General features: G+C 49.1%; 1 protein-coding gene across 1 annotated transcript in view; it reads right to left on the reverse strand.

Moving 5' to 3' along the window:
* Positions 1–1264: 1264 nt before the first annotated feature.
* The window catches only part of PLXNA3 (plexin A3), a 511209-nt gene continuing 492224 nt past the window's right edge, over positions 1265–20249 (reverse strand). Inside the window, exons 26-32 of the mRNA XM_063950477.1 lie at positions 19780–19883; positions 19597–19693; positions 5250–5440; positions 4976–5145; positions 4652–4864; positions 4280–4430; positions 1265–4074 (exon numbers count right to left, since the gene is read on the reverse strand). Of these exons, the coding sequence (XP_063806547.1) occupies positions 3979–4074; positions 4280–4430; positions 4652–4864; positions 4976–5145; positions 5250–5440; positions 19597–19693; positions 19780–19883 (1022 nt within the window). The 3' untranslated portion in view covers positions 1265–3978. The remainder of the gene's footprint in view (positions 4075–4279; positions 4431–4651; positions 4865–4975; positions 5146–5249; positions 5441–19596; positions 19694–19779; positions 19884–20249) is intronic.

A 20249-nucleotide genomic window follows, 5' to 3' on the forward strand; every position in this document is an offset into this window, starting at 1 on the left:
GAATTGCCTGAGCCACTGTGCGGGGATATATGGACGAGCCAGTTGCATCCTGGGAGGCCTGAAAGCTTGTGATCGTTTGGTGCCAATCCGCTGTTACTCCATCATATCCCATTGTTATCCTGTTGACATAGGAGAAATACCATTATCAACGGTAAGTTCTTACCATAACACATATATTATATGTGTATATATATATATATATATATATATATATATATATATATATATATATATATATATATAGAGAGAGAGAGAGAGAGAGAGAGAGAGAGAGAGAGAGAGAGAGAGAGTTCAGTGCGGTCATATCTACGTTGCTCAGTTTTCACCCTTCCGTCCATGATTTGAAGTCTTGTGTCTTCTTTTCGTTGAAGGTAATTCTGACATTGCCTTGTCATTATCCTGTTGTAGAATAAACCCTTTATCAACTAGACCATGGTGCTGCAAAATGATGTGCAGCCTGTTTGGTTTAGAGTCCCGTCACTCATGTAGAGCGCAAGTCGCCAACTCAGGATCCAGCAAAAGAGCCGCAGCCCAACATGGTTCCTCCTCTATAATTTACAGTTGGTGTTGCTGGGGTGATATCCTTATGTCTGTCCGGGTGTACTATGTAATGCTGAGCGCCGGGATCCTGAGCGCCTCCCGTCTGTCCCATGCATGCCTAGACAGTAGAGCAATGTAAAGCTGCATGGGATAGACATATCCTTACACAGAAATACGCATCAAATAAGGTTTAATGTAAAAAAGGGGCAGACTGGATGGGCCAAGTGGTTATCTGCCGTCACATTGTATGGGGTGAATGCACCAAGATGCCCTGTAAGGAAACAGACCCATGGCACCAGCAGTAACTGAACTGGAAGCTGCCCCGGGCTGGTACTGTCCATAGCCAGAAACTCTATTCTCTAGCATCAGAGAATATCTTTATCTTCACACAGACTGTATTCTAGATAAGACCTGCTGTGCTGTGGATGTTTGCAATGGTTAGTATCACCTCACAGCACTAGGGTCTTGTGTGGAGTTTATATGTTTCTCTGTGCGAGTTCCCTCTGGGTGCTCCAGTTTCCCCACACCATCCCAAAACATACTGGTAGGTTAGTTGGCTGCTGACAAAATGATCCCGTGTGTGTGTAATGGGGAATTAGGGACTCATACGAATGATATATTCTCTGTACAGTAAATGACGGCTTTCCTTACCCACAGTATTAACCCAGTCTCTCCTGGTTCAGCTACAGGCCACCATTTCTACTTTCATTACACAACAGACGAGTTTGCATTGGAAATCATTTATTTTGCAAAAGAACATCATGAAATAAAAACGCCATGCTCACAGTATCGGATCCGCCGCCACTGTAGACATAAAGTGCTGATAAATACTGTGGACCCTGCATGTGTCATCTCTGGATCAGATCCTATGGGGTGGAGTATGTTACTAAGGCACCTAAATCCCTTCATTCCTGGTGGAGATGCGAGACAAGATCAAATCTCAACAAGTCACCATTCCTTCCAGCAGAAATGGAACTGGTAGTGAAGGGGTTCTGTGGGATGAAGAGGGGGATACAAGACAGTGGCACAGACTTACAAAATATATATGTTTCTCCATATTTACACACTGGGAACCCTGCATGTGTGAGGTATTGTCGGGTAGGTGCGCGCACACACATACGCTAGTATGGAATGTTTCCAGTTTGGCAACAAAGAACATTGGCAGTCTGACACCAAGCAGAGAAGGAAAGGGGGTGTTGAGGGGTGAGCTCAGGTGCCTACTCATGGGTCTAGGGTGAGAGTAGGTGGCTCCCCAGGGGTAAGAGCAGGCAGCTACCCAGGCCAGGGGTGAGGGCAGGGAGCCACCCAGGGCCAGGGGTGAGGGCAGGGAGCTATCCAGGGGTGAGGGCAAGCAGCTACCCAGGGCCAGGGTGAGGGCAGGGAGCTATCCAGGGCCAGGGGCGAGGACAGGCAGCTACCCAGGGCCAGGGGTGAGGGCAGGCAGCTACCCAGGGGTGAGGGCAAGCAGCTACCCAGGGCCAGGGGTGAGGGCAGGCAGCTACCCAGGGCCAGGGGCGAGGACAGGCAGCTACCCAGGGCCAGGTGTGAGATCAGTCAAGCACAAGGATGGGGTAAATCAGTATGGGAGGAATGGGGAGTAGGAAATGAGGGGTTCAGCACAAGGACCAAAGGGGCCCACCCAGCACAGGGACATAGTGTTCCAGGAATGAACCCAGTATATGGAGAAAAGGGGTCAGTGATTCAACCATTGCAAGAACAGGAGGGCCCAGGAACACATACAGGACAGGAGGGTCCAAGGATGCACCTGACACGGGAAGTCAGGCAGTATAACACCTAAGGAATATCTACAGAAATAGGAATAAAGTGGTTCCATATAGAAGTACCATGTTGGATGTTTGGATTAGTCTTTTAAGCAACAATGGGAAGAAAGCAACAAGATTACGTATATGGCAGCTAAAGCTCAGAACATGGCGGGTTAAGGTGAACCATGAATGGGGTGGTGCTGATTCTCTATGGGTAGCTAAGAAATGTGAAGCCAGCTTGCAGTTTCCTGGTGCTTGGTTATTGCTTTCTTGTAATGCTTTGGTTTGTGTCCCCGGCAGAGATATTCCTCTGGGATGGCACACATGACGGCTGCTGGATCGGTCCCCTTACTGCAACTCCCATGTTCTGAGGTCACTTGGAGCAGGCTGCATATAACACCTCACACAATATTACAGGTCTGTGAGAATTTACAATGCAGGAACGTCGGGGGAGGTTGATAGGGGGTAAAGGGATGCTCACCATGTTATTCTAATAGTCTTGTTGGTTGTGACCCAGAATAGTTAAAAATAAATGTAATTTCCATAGACAACTGAAGACACACATTACACACACACACCTCGCACCTCCCCACTTAGAACAGATTCCATATAAAAATTTGCAGCAGAGGATAAAATAAGAATAAGTTAAATAAATAAAATTAAATATAAAACCCAAGATCTAGATACCAGAGCCTGGAATGAATGCTTAGTCCACAAATTACCAGGGCGCCCTGACTCACACAGCTATACACAAGACAGACTGGGCCACTTATTACTCCGGTAAGTGGAGTACTGCAGAAACCAAAGTGTTAAATCAAGACGCAAGGAGAATTCATGTAGCAGACGTCTGTAACCCAACACAATCTAGTTCCTGACAGTCATGATATCCAGGGAACATAGTACAATGTGGGGGGGGGGGGGGGGGGGGGGCTCCCATCCACCTCCTTCTGTAATAAAAATAGCACTGATATCGCATGGCACAAATCTCATTAACATAAAGGGGTCCCCTCCTACCTATAAAACCTAATCTTGGGATAACCCCATGTCACATCACAGATAAGTAGTACATGGTCCTGCTCTACACAGGGTCTGGGGTTGCACTGAAAACACATAAGAGGAGCAGCAAGGAACTCGGGGTACAATAGTGCACTGAGATTATTAGTGGATAACAAACATGGGGGGCACATGTCCCTCTGAGTCATATGGCTTCACGTTAGGTCCTCACTGTGTGCAAGCTCCGGATTGGCTAGGGAGTCCTGGTAGTCTAGGGACAAGGGTGGTAGGCGAGGACGCTGTGCCCTCAAAAAGTTAGAGATAGTTGGTGTTTACACCGACCCCATCCAGTGGTCAACCAGTATTATTACAACAGTGTGCAGTCACAGCTCTGCTCTCCCAAGAACAAGGCACTGGAACACGGGCACCTTGTCACAGACATAGAAGAGTGAGGCACGGGCATGCCATGGGGTGCCATGGCTGGTGATCTGGATTCAGGTGCTGCTTCTGTGGAGTCTCTATGGCAGTACCATAGCTTTGCACATTGCCCATCACCCCTCCTAGTCACTTTATGGTATTGTCGGCCTCCAAGTGGGCCTCTACCTATTCATTTCTGTCTCATCTTGGTTTCCTGGGATGTAAAGGTTGAGGGATATAAAGGACAAAGAGGGGATCACATGGTTCAGCTATTACTGGAAACCATGTTGATAACTTGTTCCAACTTCTGCCGCAGCTTGTGTTTCCGGCAATATGAATCCCGATCCAAGGCCGTGAGGATCTAGAAGAGAAAAGCTTTATTTGAAGAGGAGAAAGACGACACAGGACATCACAATGGCTGTAGAGCAAGATGGGAGAAAGCGCATTACAGTCACACAGATCAGAGGTTATTCATCTAACCCTCTACTAGAGCAGAGATCTGCCACAACCAGCCTCTCTCCGGGATATGGCCAGGAGACCGGTAACCCATCCCCAACCCCTCTCACCTCCTCCCGGTATTTGTTCACATAGAAGAAGAGCTCACTGAGAGCACTGAGGGAGTTAAAGTCATTTGCATGCAAGCGTGACTGTTCCACCAGATAGGCATCCATATCCTGGTCGCTAATAGCAGCCATCTTGTTGATGTCTCTGTAGTATCTGTAAGGGAAAGTAAATGCAAGAATTAGTAAACAGCTCTGTAAATAGACTAGTGTTGGTACATGACCCATTCAGAAATTCCACATTGGGTGACCGTGTTGGATTCTAACCCAAGCATACGTTTATGCACTAAACCATGGGTCTTCAACCTGCGGCACTCCAGCTGCTGCGGAACTACACATCCCAGCATGCCCTGCCTTCGTTTTAGCATGCGCACTCACCGTTCCACCCAGGTCTTATAGTTCGGAATGTCCTTGGCATAAAGAAGTTTGTTACTTGGAGAGTCCTTTCCAAGTCGATGTTCAGAGGTGGAACAAGAGTCCATGAATGTCTGAGCCACCACAGACAAGCACGCATCCGTGATGCTGTTTTTGTGGATGTCAAAGACGAATTGAGGATTCTTTATTACATTCACCCAGAAGCGCAGTGGCAAGCTGAGAACGACACAAGGAGACATGATGGTAAGATTTATTCCCCTTTTAACAATAAAAAACAAAGACAAATGAAAAATATTGTTCTCTTGTGTTTTTGCACTTTTTCTTTACCAGTTGCTTTTCCAGGTGTGCCGGACATCTGGGTCAGATATCTGCCTTCGATCTGCCTGCTCGTCTAAAAAGTCAAACATGTATTTGATGGCAAGGGGAAGGGCACTGCCTCGATGTGCTGTGCTGAACACGGTCTCAAACAGGTCGTCCACAAACTTCTGCAAAGTGCCCTATATGTAGCAGCAAAGCACAAATACATCAGCCTCATTTCCCAGGCAATCCCATGCATCTATACTGAATGGTCCCCAACTCCTATGGCTAACTATGCTCTCACCTTTGTGGCCAATAACCTAGTAAGGTAGATCTCGGATACCATTTTGCTGCCACGGTCACCCTCTTTATGGTCGGTGTGGTCATGATTCTTCACCAGATGCCACAGTTTGGTGCCAGTCTCCTGGTCGGGAGTGATCATGGGGGCTCGTGAGCGCAAGCTGTCTGGGCTACTAGACGTGCGGAGAAGGCTCTCTGGTGAAAGAGAAAATAAGATTTTAAACCTACCGGTAAATCTTTTTCTCCTAGTCCGTAGAGGATGCTGGGGACTCCGTAAGGACCATGGGGTATAGACGGGCTCCGCAGGAGACATGGGCACTATAAAGAACTTTAGATGGGTGTGCACTGGCTCCTCCCTCTATGCCCCTCCTCCAGACCTCAATTAGAGAACTGTGCCCAGAGGAGACGGACAGTACAAGGAAAGGATTTTTGTTAATCTAAGGGCAAGATTCATACCAGCCACACCAATCACACCGTATAACTTGGAATATACGAACCAGTTAACAGTATGAACAAAACAGTATCAGCCAGAGACTGATCTCAACTGTAACATAACCCTTATGTAAGCAATAACTATATACAAGTCATGCAGAAATATGTCCGCACTGGGACGGGCGCCCAGCATCCTCTACGGACTAGGAGAAAAAGATTTACCGGTAGGTTTAAAATCTTATTTTCTCTTACGTCCTAGAGGATGCTGGGGACTCCGTAAGGACCATGGGGATTATACCAAAGCTCCCAACCGGGCGGGAGAGTGCGGAAGACTCTGCAGCACCGATTGAGCAAACATGAGGTCCTCCTCAGCCAGGGTATCAAACTTGTAGAATTTTGCAAAAGTGTTTGAACCCGACCAAGTAGCCGCTCGGCAAAGCTGTAAGCCGAGACGCCCCGGGCAGCCGCCCAAGAAGAGCCCACCTTCCTAGTGGAATGGGCCTGAACCGAATTTGGTAACGGCAATCCAGCCGTAGAATGAGCCTGCTGAATCGTGTTACAGATCCAGCGAGCAATAGTCTGCTTAGAAGCAGGAGCGCCAACCTTGTTGGCTGCATACAGGATAAACAGTGCCTCTGTTTTCCTAATCCAAGCCGTCCTGGTAACGTAAATTTTTAAGGCCCTGACTACATCCAGGGACTTGGAATCCTCCAAGTCTCCCGTAGCCACAGGCACCACAATAGGTTGGTTCATATGAAACAATGACACCACCTTAGGCAAAAATTGAGGACGAGTCCTCAACTCCGCTCTATCCACATGGAAAATGAGATAGGCGCTCTTATGAGACAAAGCCGCCAATTTGGACACCCGCCTAGCAGATGCCAAGGCCAACAACATGACCACCTTCCAAGTGAGAAATTTTAATTCAGCTGTCTGAAGAGACTCAAACCAGTGAGATTTTTGGAACTGTAACACCACGTTAAGGTCCCATGGTGCCACTGGGGGCACAAAAGGAGGCTGGATGTGTAGCACTCCCTTTACAAAAGTCTGGACTTCTGGGAGAGAAGCCAATTCCTTCTGGAAGAATATAGACAGGGCCGAAATCTGTACCGTAATGGAGCCTAACTTTGGGCCCATATCCACTCCTGTCTGTAGAAAGTGGAGAAAACGGCCCAAGTGGAAATCTTCCGTAGGAGCATTCTTGGCTGCACACCAAGATACATACTTCCTCCAGATACGGTGATAATGTTTCGCCGTCACCTCCTTCCTAGCCTTTATCAGAGTAGGGATGACCTCCTCCGGAATACCTTTTCCAGCTAGGATTCGGTGTTCAACCGCCATGCCGTCAAACGTAACCGCGGTAAGTCTTGGAACACGCAGGGCCCCTGTTGCAACAGGTCCTCTCTGACAGGAAGAGGCCACGGATCGTCTGTGAGCATTTCCTGAAGATCCGAATACCAGGCCATTCGAGGCCAATCTGGAACAATGAGTATTGTCTGCACTCTTGTTTGTCTTATGATTCTCAATATTTTTGAGATGAGCGGAAGAGGCGGGAACACATAGACCGACTGAAACACCCACGGTGTCACCAGGGCGTCCACCGCTACTGCCTGAGGGTCCCTTGACCTGGCACAATACCTCCGAAGTTTCTTGTTGAGGCGTGACGCCATCATGTCTATTTGAGGAAATCCCCAAAGACTTGTTAACTCTGCAAAAACTTCTTGATGAAGTCCCCACTCTCCTGGATGGAGATCGTGTCTGCTGAGGAAGTCTGCTTCCCAGTTGTCCACTCCCGGAATGAATACCGCTGACAGAGCGCATACGTGATTTTCTGCCCAGCGCAGAATCCTGGTGGCTTCCGCCATTGCCACTCTGCTCCTTGTCCCGCCTTGGCGGTTTACATGAGCCACGGCTGTGACGTTGTCTGATTGAATCAGAACCGGTAGGTCGCGAAGAAGATTCTCCGCTTGTCGTAGGCCATTGTATATGGCCCTTAATTCCAGTATGTTGATGTGTAGACAAGCCTCCTGGCTTGACCATAGTCCCTGAAAATTCCTTCCTTGTGTGACTGCTCCCAATCCTCGGAGGCTCGCGTCCGTGGTCACCAACACCTAGTCTTGAATGCCGAACCTGCGACCCTCTAGAACAGGCATTCCCAACTACGGTCCTCAAGGCACACCAACAGTGCAGGTTTTAGTGATATCCAGGCTTCAGCACAGGTGACTTAATTAGTAGCTCAGTTATTTTGATTTAACCATCTGTGCTGCAGCCTGGATATCACTAAAACCTGCACTGTTGGTGTGCCTTGAGGACCGTGGTTGGGAATGCCTGCTCTAGAAGGTGAGCACTCTGCAGCCACCACAGGAGAGACACCCTGGCCCAGGGGACAGTTATTTTCTGATGTATTTGAAGATGGGACCCGGACCACTTGCCCAGAAGGTCCCACTGAAAAGTCATCGCATGAAACCTGCCGAAGGGGATGGCCTCGTAGGTCGCCACCATTTTCCCCAGTACTCGAGTGCATTGATGGACTGACACTCTTTTTGGTTTTAGCAGGTCTCCGACCATGTTCTGGAGGTCCTGGGCTTTTTCCTTTGGGAGAAAAAAATAAGAATTTACTCACCGGTAATTCTATTTCTCGTAGTCCGTAGTGGATGCTGGGACTCCGTAAGGACCATGGGGAATAGCGGCTCCGCAGGAGACTGGGCACAACTAAAAGAAAGCTCTTGGTCTAACTGGTGTGCACTGGCTCCTCCCTCTATGACCCTCCTCCAGACTTCAGTTAGGATACTGTGCCCGGAAGAGCTGACACAATAAGGAAGGATTTTGAATCCCGGGTAAAACTCATACCAGCCACACCAATCACACCGTATAACTCGTGATACTATACCCAGTTAACAGTATGAAATATAACTGAGCCTCTCAACAGATGGCTCAACAATAACCCTTTAGTTAAACAATAACTATATACAAGTATTGCAGACAATCCGCACTTGGGATGGGCGCCCAGCATCCACTACGGACTACGAGAAATAGAATTACCGGTGAGTAAATTCTTATTTTCTCTGACGTCCTAAGTGGATGCTGGGACTCCGTAAGGACCATGGGGATTATACCAAAGCTCCCAAACGGGCGGGAGAGTGCGGATGACTCTGCAGCACCGAATGGGCAAACTCTAGGTCCTCCTCAGCCAGGGTGTCAAACTTGTAGAATTTAGCAAATGTGTTTGACCCCGACCAAGTAGCTGTTCAGCAAAGTTGTAGAGCAGAGACCCCTCGGGCAGCCGCCCCAGAAGAGCCCACCTTCCTCGTGGAATGGGCTTTTACTGATTTAGGATGCGGCAGTCCAGCCGCAGAATGTGCAAGCTGAATCGTACTACAGATCCAGCGAGCAATAGTCTGCTTTGAAGCAGGTGCACCCAACTTGTGGGGCGCATACAGGATATATAGCGAGTCAGTCTTTCTGACTCCAGCTGTCCTGGAAACATAAATTTTCAGGGCCCTGACTACGTCCAACAACTTGGCAGCCTCCAAGTCTTTAGTAGCCGCAGGCACCACGATAGGTTGGTTCAGATGAAAGGCTGATACCACCTTAGGGAGAAACTGGGGACGAGTCCTCAATTCTGCCCTATCCATATGGAAAATCAGATAAGGGCTTTTACATGACAAAGCCGCCAATTCTGATACACGCCTGGCCGAAGCCAAGGCCAACAACATGACCACTTTCCACGTGAGATATTTCAATTCCACGGTTTTAAGTGGCTCAAACCAATGTGACTTTTGGAAATCCAACACCACGTTGAGATCCCAAGGTGCCACTGGAGGCACAAAAGGGGGCTGAATATGCAGCACTCCCTTAACAAAAGTCTGAAATTCAGGCAGTGAAGCCAGTTCTCTCTGGAAGAAAATCGATAGAGCCGAAATCTGGACCTTAATGGAACCCAATTTTAGGCCCATAGTCACCCCTGATTGTAGGAAGTGCAGAAAACGGCCCAGCTGAAATTCCTCCGTTGGGGCATTCCTGGCCTCACACCACGCAACATATTTTCGCCAAATGCGGTGATAATGGTTTGCGGTCACTTCTTTCCTAGCTTTAATCAGCGTAGGAATGACTTCCTCCGGAATGCCCTTTTCCTTCAGGATCCGGTGTTCAACCGCCATGCCGTCAAACGCAGCAGCGGTAAGTCTTGGAACAGACAGGGCCCCTGCTGCAGCAGGTCCTGTCTGAGCGGCAGAGGCCATGGGTCCTCTGAGATCATTTCTTGAAGTTCCGGGTACCAAGCTCTTCTTGGCCAATCCGGAACAATCAGTATAGTTCTTACTCCTCTTCTCCTTATTATCCTCAGTACCTTTGGTATGAGAGGAAGAGGAGGGAACACATAAACCGACCGGTACACCCACGGTGTCATTAGAGCGTCCATAGCTATCGCCTGAGGGTCTCTTGACCTGGCGCAATATCTTTCTAGCTTTTTGTTGAGGCGGGACGCCATCATGTCCACCTGTGGCCTTTCCCAACGGTTTACAATCAGTTGGAAGACTTCTGGATGAAGTCCCCACTCTCCCGGGTGGAGGTCGTGCCTGCTGAGGAAGTCTGCTTCCCAGTTGTCCACTCCCGGAATAAACACTGCTGACAGTGCTAACACGTGATTTTCCGCCCATCGGAGAATCCTTGTGGCTTCTGCCATCACCGTCCTGCTTCTCGTGCCGCCCTGTCGGTTTACATGGGCGACTGCCGTGATGTTGTCTGACTGGATCAGTACCGGCTGGTTTTGAAGCAGGGGTTTTGCCTGACTTAGGGCATTGAAAATGGCCCTCAGTTCCAGAATATTTATGTGTAGGGAAGTCTCCTGACTTGACCATAGTCCTTGGAAGTTTCTTCCCTGTGTGACTGCCCCCCAGCCTCGAAGGCTGGCATCCGTGGTCACCAGGACCCAGTCCTGTATGCCGAATCTGCGGCCCTCTTGAAGATGAGCACTTTGCAGCCACCACAGCAGAGACTCCCTGGTCCCTGGAGACAGGGTTATCAGCCGATGCATCTGAAGATGTGATCCGGACCACTTGTCCAACAGGTCCCACTGAAAGGTTCTTGCATGGAACCTGCCGAATGGAATTGCTTCGTAGGAAGCTACCATCTTTCCCAGGATCCGCGTGCAGTGATGCACCGACACCTGTTTTGGTTTTAGGAGGCCTCTGACTAGAGATGACAGCTCCTTGGCCTTCCCCTCCGGGAGAAACACTTTTTTCTGTTCTGTGTCCAGAACCATCCCCAGGAACAGTAGACGTGTCGTAGGGACCAGCTGTGACTTTGGAATATTTAGAATCCAGCCGTGCTGTTGTAGCACCTCCCGAGATAGTGCTACCCCGACCAACAACTGCTCCCTGGACCTCGCCTTTATCAGATCATCGTCCAAGTACGGGATAATTAAAACTGCCTTCTTTCGAAGGAGTATCATCATTTCGGCCATTACCTTGGTAAAGACCCTAGGAGCCGTGGATAGACCAAACGGCAACGTCTGGAATTGGTAATGACAATCCTGTACCACAAATCTGAGGTACTCCTGCTGAGAATGGTAAATGGGGACATGCAGGTAAGCATCCTTGATGTCCAGAGATACCATGTAATCCCCCTCGTCCAGGCTTGCAATAACCGCCCTGAGCGATTCCATCTTGAACTTGAATTTTTTTATATATGTGTTCAAGGATTTCAAATTTAAAATGGGTCTCACCGAACCGTCCGGTTTCGGTACCACAAACATTGTGGAATAGTAACCCCGTCCTTGTTGAAGTAGGGGCACCTTGACTATCACCTGCTGGGAATACAGCTTGTGAATTGCCTCTAGCACTGCCTCCCTGCCTGAGGGAGTTGTTGGCAAGGCAGATTTGAGGAAATGGCGGGGGGGAGACGTCTCGAATTCCAGCTTGTACCCCTGAGATACTACTTGAAGGATCCAGGGATCCACCCGTGAGCGAGCCCACTGATTGCTGAAGTTTTTGAGACGGGCCCCCACTGTACCTGGCTCCGCCTGTGGAGCCCCAGCGTCATGCGGTGGCCTTGGAGGAAGTGGGGGGAGGACTTTTGCTCCTGGGAACTGGCTGTATGCTGCAGCTTTTTCCCTCTACCTCTGCCTCTGGGCAGAAAGGACGCGCCTTTAACCCGCTTGCCCTTATGAGGCCGAAAGGACTGTACCTGATAATACGGTGCTTTCTTTGGCTGTGAGGGAACATGGGGTAAAAATGCTGACTTCCCAGCTGTTGCTGTGGAAACGAGGTCCGAGAGACCATCCCCGAACAACTCCTCACCCTTATAAGGCAAAACTTCCATGTGCCTTTTAGAATCTGCATCACCTGTCCACTGCCGAGTCCATAACCCTCTCCTGGCAGAAATGGACATTGCACTTATTTTAGATGCCAGCCGGCAAATATCCCTCTGTGCATCTCTCATGTATAAGACTGCGTCTTTAATATGCTCTACGGTTAGCAATATAGTGTCCCTGTCTAGGGTATCAATATTTTCCGACAGGGAATCTGACCACGCAGCTGCAGCACTGCACATCCATGCTGAAGCAATAGCTGGTCTCAGTATAATACCTGTGTGTGTATATACAGACTTCAGGATAGCCTCCTGCTTTCTATCAGCAGGCTCCTTTAGGGCGGCCGTATCCGGAGACGGTAGTGCCACCTTCTTTGACAAGCGTGTGAGCGCTTTATCCACCCTAGGGGATGTTTCCCAACGTGACCTATCCCCTGGCGGGAAAGGGTACGTCATTAGTAACCTTTTAGAAATTACCAGTTTCTTATCGGGGGAAGCCCACGCTTCTTCACACACTTCATTTAACTCCTCAGATGGAGGAAAAACTACTGGTAGTTTTCTCTCTCCAAACATAATACCCTTTTTTGTGGTACCTGGGGTAACATCAGAAATGTGCAACACATTTTTCATCGCCTCAATCATGTAACGTGTGGCCCTATTGGAAGTTACATTAGTCTCATCGTCGTCGACACTGGAGTCAGTATCCGTGTCGACATCTGTGTCTGCCATCTGAGGTAGCGGGCGTTTTAGAGCCCCTGATGGCTTTTGAGACGCCTGGGCAGGCACAGGCTGAGAAGCCGGCTGTCCCATATTTGGTATGTCGTCAAACCTTTTATGTAAGGAGTCGACACTGTCACGTAATTCCTTCCACAGCACCATCCACTCAGGTGTCGGCCCCGCAGGGGGTGACATCACATTTATAGGCATCTGCTCCACCTCCACATAAGCCTCCTCATCAAACATGTCGACACAGCCGTACCGACACACCGCACACACACCGGGAATGCTCTGACAGAGGACAGGACCCCACAAAGCCCTTTGGGGAGACAGAGAGAGAGTATGCCAGCACACACCAGAGCGCTATATAACACAGGGATTAACACTATAACTGAGTGTTTTCCCTTATAGCTGCTTATATATATATATATATATATATATATATTGCTGCGCCTAAATTTAGTGCCCCCCCTCTCTTTTTTACCCTTCTGTAGCTTGAAACTGCAGGGGAGAGCCAGGGAGCGATCCTTCCAGCGGAGCTGTGAGGGAAAAATGGCGCCAGTGTGCTGAGGGAGATAGCCCCGCCCCTTTTTCAGCTGACTTTTCTCCCGCTTTTTTATGGATTCTGGCAGGGGTATTTATCACATATATAGCCTTTGGGACTATATATTGTGATTTCTAGCCAGCCAAGGTATTAATATTGCTGCTCAGGGCGCCCGCCCGCCCCCCCGCCCCCCCGCCCCCCCCCCCCCTCCCCCTCCCCCTCCCAGCGCCCTGCACCCATCAGTGACCGGAGTGTGAGGTGTGCATGAGAAGCAATGGCGCACAGCTGCAGTGCTGTGCGCTACCTTGTTGAAGACCGAAGGCTTCTGCCGCCGATTTTCCGGACCATCTTCATGCTTCTGGCTCTGTAAGGGGGACGGCGGCGCGGCTCCGGGACCGGACGATCGAGGTCGGGTCCTGTGTTCGATCCCTCTGGAGCTAATGGTGTCCAGTAGCCTAAGAAGCCCAAGCTAGCTGCAAGCAGGTAGGTTCGCTTCTCTCCCCTTAGTCCCTCGTAGCAGTGAGTCTGTTGCCAGCAGATCTCACTGAAAATAAAAAACCTAAAATATACTTTCTTTTCTAGGAGCTCAGGAGAGCCCCTAGTGTGCATCCAGCTCAGCCGGGCACAAGATTCTAACTGAGGTCTGGAGGAGGGTCATAGTGGGAGGAGCCAGTGCACACCAGGTAGTCCTAAAGCTTTCTTTTAGTTGTGCCCAGTCTCCTGCGGAGCCGCTATTCCCCATGGTCCTTACGGAGTCCCAGCATCCACTTAGGACGTCAGAGAAACCCTCTTCTGTTCCGTGTCCAGAATCATGCCTAAGAAAGATAGTCGAGTCGTTGGAATCAACTGTGACTTTGGTAGATTTAGAATCCAGCCATGCTGCTGCAGCACTCTCAGGGAGAGCAACACGCTCTTCTGCAACTGTTTCTTTGATCTCGCTTTTATCAGGAGATCGTCCAAATACGGGATAATTGTGACTCCCTGCCTGCGCAGGAGCACCATCATTTCCGCCATTACCTTGGTGAAAACCCTCGGGGCCGTGGAAAGCCCAAACGGCAACATCTAAAACTGGTAATGACAGTCCTGTACAGCGAATCTCAGGTACGCCTGATGAGGAGGATATATGGGGACGTGAATGTATGCATCCTTTATGTCTAGTGACACCATAAAATCCCTTCCAGGCTGCAGATAACTGCCCTGAGCGATTCCATCTTGAACTTGAACCTTTTTAAGTACAGGTTTAGGGATTTTAAATTTAGAATGGGTCTGACTGAGCCATCTGGTTTCGGGACCACAAACAGGGTTGAATAGTACCCTTTTCCCTGTTGGACTAGGGGAACCTTGATAATCACAGCTTTTGAATTGCAGCTAAAACTATCTCCCTCTCTGGGGGAGAACCTGGTAAAGCCGATTTGAAGAATCGGCGAGGAGGCACGTCTTCGAATTCCAGCTTGTAGCCTTGGGATACAATTTCCATCGCCCAAGGATCCACGTCCGACTGAACCCAGACGTGGCTGAAGAGTCGAAGACGTGCCTCCACCGACGCAGACTCCCTCAGTGGAGCCCCAGCATCATGCGGTGGATTTAGTAGAAGCCGGGGAGGACTTCTGCTCCTGGGAACTAGCCGTAGCAGGCGCTCTTTTCCCTCTACCCTTACCTCTGGCGAGGAAGGAAGAGCCGCGACCTCTTCTGGACTTATGCGACTGAAAGGACTGCATCTGATATTGCTGTGTTTTCTTTTGCTGTGGGGGAACATAAGGCAAAAAAGTAGATTTACCCGCGGTAGCTGTGGAAACCAGGTCCGCGAGACCTTCCCCAAATAAAACCTCACCTATGTAAGGCAAAACTTCCATATGCCTCTTTGAGTTGGCATCACCCGTCCATTGGCGAGTCCACAGGGCGCGCCTAGCAGAAATCGCCATGGCGTTGGCCCTCGAACCTAGTAGCCCAACGTCTCTCTGAGCGTCTCATATATATAAGACTGCGTCTTTGATGTGACCTAAGGTCAATAAAATGGTATCCCTATAAAGGGTATCAATGTCAGCTGACAAGGTATCTGTCCAAGCTGCTACTGCGCTACAAACCCAAGCCGATGCTATTGCCGGTCTGAGTAAAGCCCCCGTATGTGTATAAATAGATTTTAAGGTAGTTTCCTGTCTGCGATCAGCAGGATCTTTGAGGGCTGCCGTGTCTGGAGACGGTAGCGCCACCTTCTTGGATAAGCTCGTTAAAGCCTTGTCCACCCTGTGCGAGGATTCCCACCGTACCCTGTCCTGTGCAGGGAAAGGATACGCCATAAGAATTCTCTTGGGAATCTGCAGTTTCTTGTCTGGAGTTTCCCAAGCTTTTTCAAATAACTCGTTCAGCTCATGAGATGGGGGAAAGGTTACCTCAGGTTTCTTCTCCTTAAACATGCGCACCCTCGTGTCAGGGACAGAGGGGTCATCAGTGATATGTAAAACATCTTTTATTGCAATAATCATATAATGAATACTTTTGGCCACCCTTGGGTGTAACCTTGCCTCATCGTAGTCGACACTGGAGTCAGAATCCGTGTCGGTATCAGTGTCTGCTATTTGAGACAGGGGACGTTTTTGAGACCCTGAAGGGCCCTGTGACACCGTCAAAGCCATTGATTGACTCCCTGTATTATCCCTGGACTCTGCTTTGTCCAATCTCTTATGTAACAAAGTCACATTTGCATTTAAAACATTCAACATATCCAACCAATCAGGTGTCGGCGTTGCCGACGGAGACACCACAATCATCTGCTCCACCTCCTCCTTAGATGAGCCTTCCGCTTCAGACATGCCGACACACGCGTACCGATACCCCCACACACACAGGGATATATGTATATGGAGACAGTTCCCCAATAAGGCCCCTTGGAGAGACAGAGAGTATGCCAGCACACACCCAGCGCCAACTGACACTGGAAATCAAATTCCCATATAAACAGCGCTTTTATATATATCAATGTACACTCACTGCGCCAATTATAAGTGCCCCCCCCCCCTTTTGCCCTCTGTCACCGTGTTCAGCAGGGGAGAGTCCGGGGAGCCAGCGTCTCTGCAATGCTGTGGAGAAAATGGTGCTGGTTAGTGCTGTGGGATCAAGCTCCGCCCCCTCAGCGGCAGGCTTCGGTCCCGCTCAAATTTTCAATACTGGTGGGGGATTGTATAATCTACTGCCTCCGCAGCCAATATAACTATATTAGCCAGTCCTAGAGGTTTATTATTGCTACCCAGGGCGCCCCCCCTGCGCCCTGCACCCATCAGTGCCTGCAGTGTGTGTTGTGTGTGGGAGCAATGGCGCGCAGCGTTAACGCTGCGCGTTACCTCAGAGAAGAACTGAAGTCTTCTGCCGCCTTTGAAGTCTTCTTTCTTCTAATACTCACCCGGCTTCTATCTTCCGGCTCTGTGAGGAGGACGGCGGCGCGGCTCCGGGACGAACGGCGAGGGTGAGACCTGCGTTCCGACACTCTGGAGCTAATGGTGTCCAGTAGCCTAAGAAGCATAGCCTATCATTTAAGTAGGTCTGCTTCTCTCCCCTCAGTCCCACGATGCAGGGAGCCTGTTGCCAGCAGGACTCCCTGAAAATAAAATTCCTAACAAAATACTTTATCAGAGAAACTCAGGAGAGCTCCCCTGTAATGCACCCAGTCTCCTCTGGGCACAGGATCTAACTGAGGTCTGGAGGAGGGGCATAGAGGGAGGAGCCAGTACATACCCATCTAAAGTTCTTTATAGTGCCCATGTCTCCTGCGGAGCCCTTCTATACCCCATGGTCCTTAAGGAGTCCCCAGCATCCTCTAGGACGTAAGAGAAAAAACATTATAAGAAAGGCAATGGTGTGCCTAATGAGAACAAGACAAGGGACGTAGTGACACGAGAGATAAGGACGAAGAAGCTGGACAAGGCTGTGTGGAATGAGACCAAGACAAGGGATCTAGTGACACAAGAGATACGGACGAAGAAGCTGGACAAGGGTGTGTGGAATGAGACCAAGACAAGGGATCTAGTGACACAAGAGATAAGGACGAAGAAGCTGGACAAGGGTGTGCGGAATGAAACCAAGACAAGGGATCTAGTGACACAAGAGATAAGGACGAAAAAGCTGGACAGGGTGTGCGGAATGAAACCAAGACAAGGGATCTAGTGACACAAGAGATAAGGACGAAGAAGCTGGACAAGGTGTGTGGAATGAGACCAAGACAAGGGATCTAGTGACACAAGAGAAAAGGACGAAGAAGCTGGACAGGGTGTGTGGAATGAGACCAAGACAAGGGATCTAGTGACACAAGAGATAAGGACGAAGAAGCTGGACAGGGTGTGTGGAATGAGACCAAGACAAGGGACGTAGTGACACGAGAGGAGGACGAGGGAGCTGAACAATAGTGTGCCGAATGAGACCAAGACAAGGGACGTAGTGACACGAGATGAGGACGAAGAAGCTGAACAATAGTGTGCGGAATGAGACCAAGACAAGACACATAGTGACACGAGATGAGGTCAAAGAAGCTGGACAATGGTGTGTGGAATGAGACTAAGACAAGGGATCTAGTGACACAAGAGATAAGGACGAAGAAGCTGGACAATGGTGTGTGGAATGAGACTAAGACAAGGGATCTAGTGACACAAGAGATAAGGACGAAGAAGCTGGACAATGGTGTGTGGAATGAGACTAAGACAAGGGATCTAGTGACACAAGAGATAAGGACGAAGAAGCTGGACAATGGTGTGCGGAATGAGACTAAGACAAGGGACGTAGTGACACAAGAGATGAGGACGAAGAAGCTGAACAATAGTGTGCCGAATGAGACCAAGACAAGGGACATTGTGACACAAGAGATAAGGACGAAGAAGCTGGACAAGGGTGTGTGGAATGAGACCAAGACAAGGGATCTAGTGACACAAGAGATAAGGACGAAGAAGCTGGACAAGGTGTGTGGAATGAGACCAAGACAAGGGATCTAGTGACACAAGAGATAAGGACGAAGAAGCTGGACAAGGTGTGTGGAATGAGACCAAGACAAGGGATCTAGTGACACAAGAGATAAGGACGAAGAAGCTGGACAGGGTGTGTGGAATGAGACCAAGACAAGGGACGTAGTGACACGAGAGGAGGACGAGGGAGCTGAACAATAGTGTGCCGAATGAGACCAAGACAAGACACATAGTGACACGAGATGAGGTCAAAGAAGCTGGACAATGGTGTGCGGAATGAGACTAAGACAAGGGATCTAGTGACACAAGAGATAAGGACGAAGAAGCTGGACAATGGTGTGCGGAATGAGACTAAGACAAGGGACGTAGTGACACAAGAGATGAGGACGAAGAAGCTGAACAATAGTGTGCCGAATGAGACCAAGACAAGGGACATAGTGACACAAGAGATAAGGACGAAGAAGCTGGACAAGGGTGTGTGGAATGAGACCAAGACAAGGGATCTAGTGACACAAGAGATAAGGACGAAGAAGCTGGACAAGGTGTGTGGAATGAGACCAAGACAAGGGATCTAGTGACACAAGAGATAAGGACGAAGAAGCTGGACAGGGTGTGTGGAATGAGACCAAGACAAGGGATCTAGTGACACAAGAGATAAGGACGAAGAAGCTGGACAGGGTGTGTGGAATGAGACCAAGACAAGGGACGTAGTGACACGAGAGGAGGACGAGGGAGCTGAACAATAGTGTGCCGAATGAGACCAAGACAAGGGACGTAGTGACACGAGATGAGGACGAAGAAGCTGAACAATAGTGTGCGGAATGAGACCAAGACAAGACACATAGTGACACGAGATGAGGTCAAAGAAGCTGGACAATGGTGTGCGGAATGAGACCAAGACAAGGGATCTAGTGACACAAGAGATAAGGACGAAGAAGCTGAACAATAGTGTGCCGAATGAGACCAAGACTAGGGACATAGTGACACGAGATGAGGACGAAGAAGCTGGACAATGGTGTGCGGAATGAGACCAAGACAAGGGACATAGTGACACAAGAGATGAGGACGAAGAAGCTGAACAAGGGTGTGTGGAATGAGACCAAGACAAGGGACGTAGTGACACAAGAGATGAGGACGAAGAAGCTGGACAATGGTGTGCGGAATGAGACTAAGACAAGGGATCTAGTGACACAAGAGCTGAGGACGAAGAAGCTGAACAAGGGTGTGTGGAATGAGACTAAGACAAGGGACGTAGTGACACGAGCTGAGTACGAAGAAGCTGAACAATGGTGTGCGGAATGAGACTAAGACAAGGGATCTAGTGACACAAGAGCTGAGGGAATCACATGACTACTCAATGTGTTTAAGAGGGCTAGTACAAACCCTAATTCGGCATTACTTACCATACCGACTGAGGGAGCGTGTAAATGTGAAGGAGTTGGTGATGTTGTAAGCGGAAACCTGCTTTGGAATCAGAGCCACAGTGGAGCCATCTGTAACCTATAGTAAGAGATGAGGTACAGATAATGAGATGTCCAACAGAAAAAAACAAAGAGGCTGAGTAGTAAATGAAAAGAGATAGCCACCTGGTAATGTGCCAATGTGTTCAGCCTCTTCCAGTCGCATTCAATTTTGGTAGTGACATCCTCATCCTGAAGGACAATGCGGGTGATACGTCCCTGACGCCATTCTGCAAAAGATTGGATGTTTTGCACATTACTCACATGACTTCCCTTCCCTGTAATCCATCTGAGGGACACTGTAGTCTTGACTATGGGTTAGTGGGCTGGCACAGGAGTATAGGCACTAAAAGTTTAAAAGCTGCTCTGTCCCCCTCCAGCCTCCAGTTTTTGTCATGCAGGAAGAACAGCCACAACCATGTAATACTAGCAATAACTGTATTTATATATAGTGCTTTTCTCCTGCAGGATACATTATGCAAGTACAAACCTACACAGAAATAATCAAACACCTAATGCAGGGTTTGGTGCAGACACTTTGACTAATAACATCTACAGGTTGTCCATTCCACCCACAAAAAGGTACCAGACAACGC

Source organism: Pseudophryne corroboree, assembly GCF_028390025.1.
Source record: "Pseudophryne corroboree isolate aPseCor3 chromosome 8 unlocalized genomic scaffold, aPseCor3.hap2 SUPER_8_unloc_5, whole genome shotgun sequence".
Lineage (NCBI taxonomy): Eukaryota > Metazoa > Chordata > Amphibia > Anura > Myobatrachidae > Pseudophryne > Pseudophryne corroboree.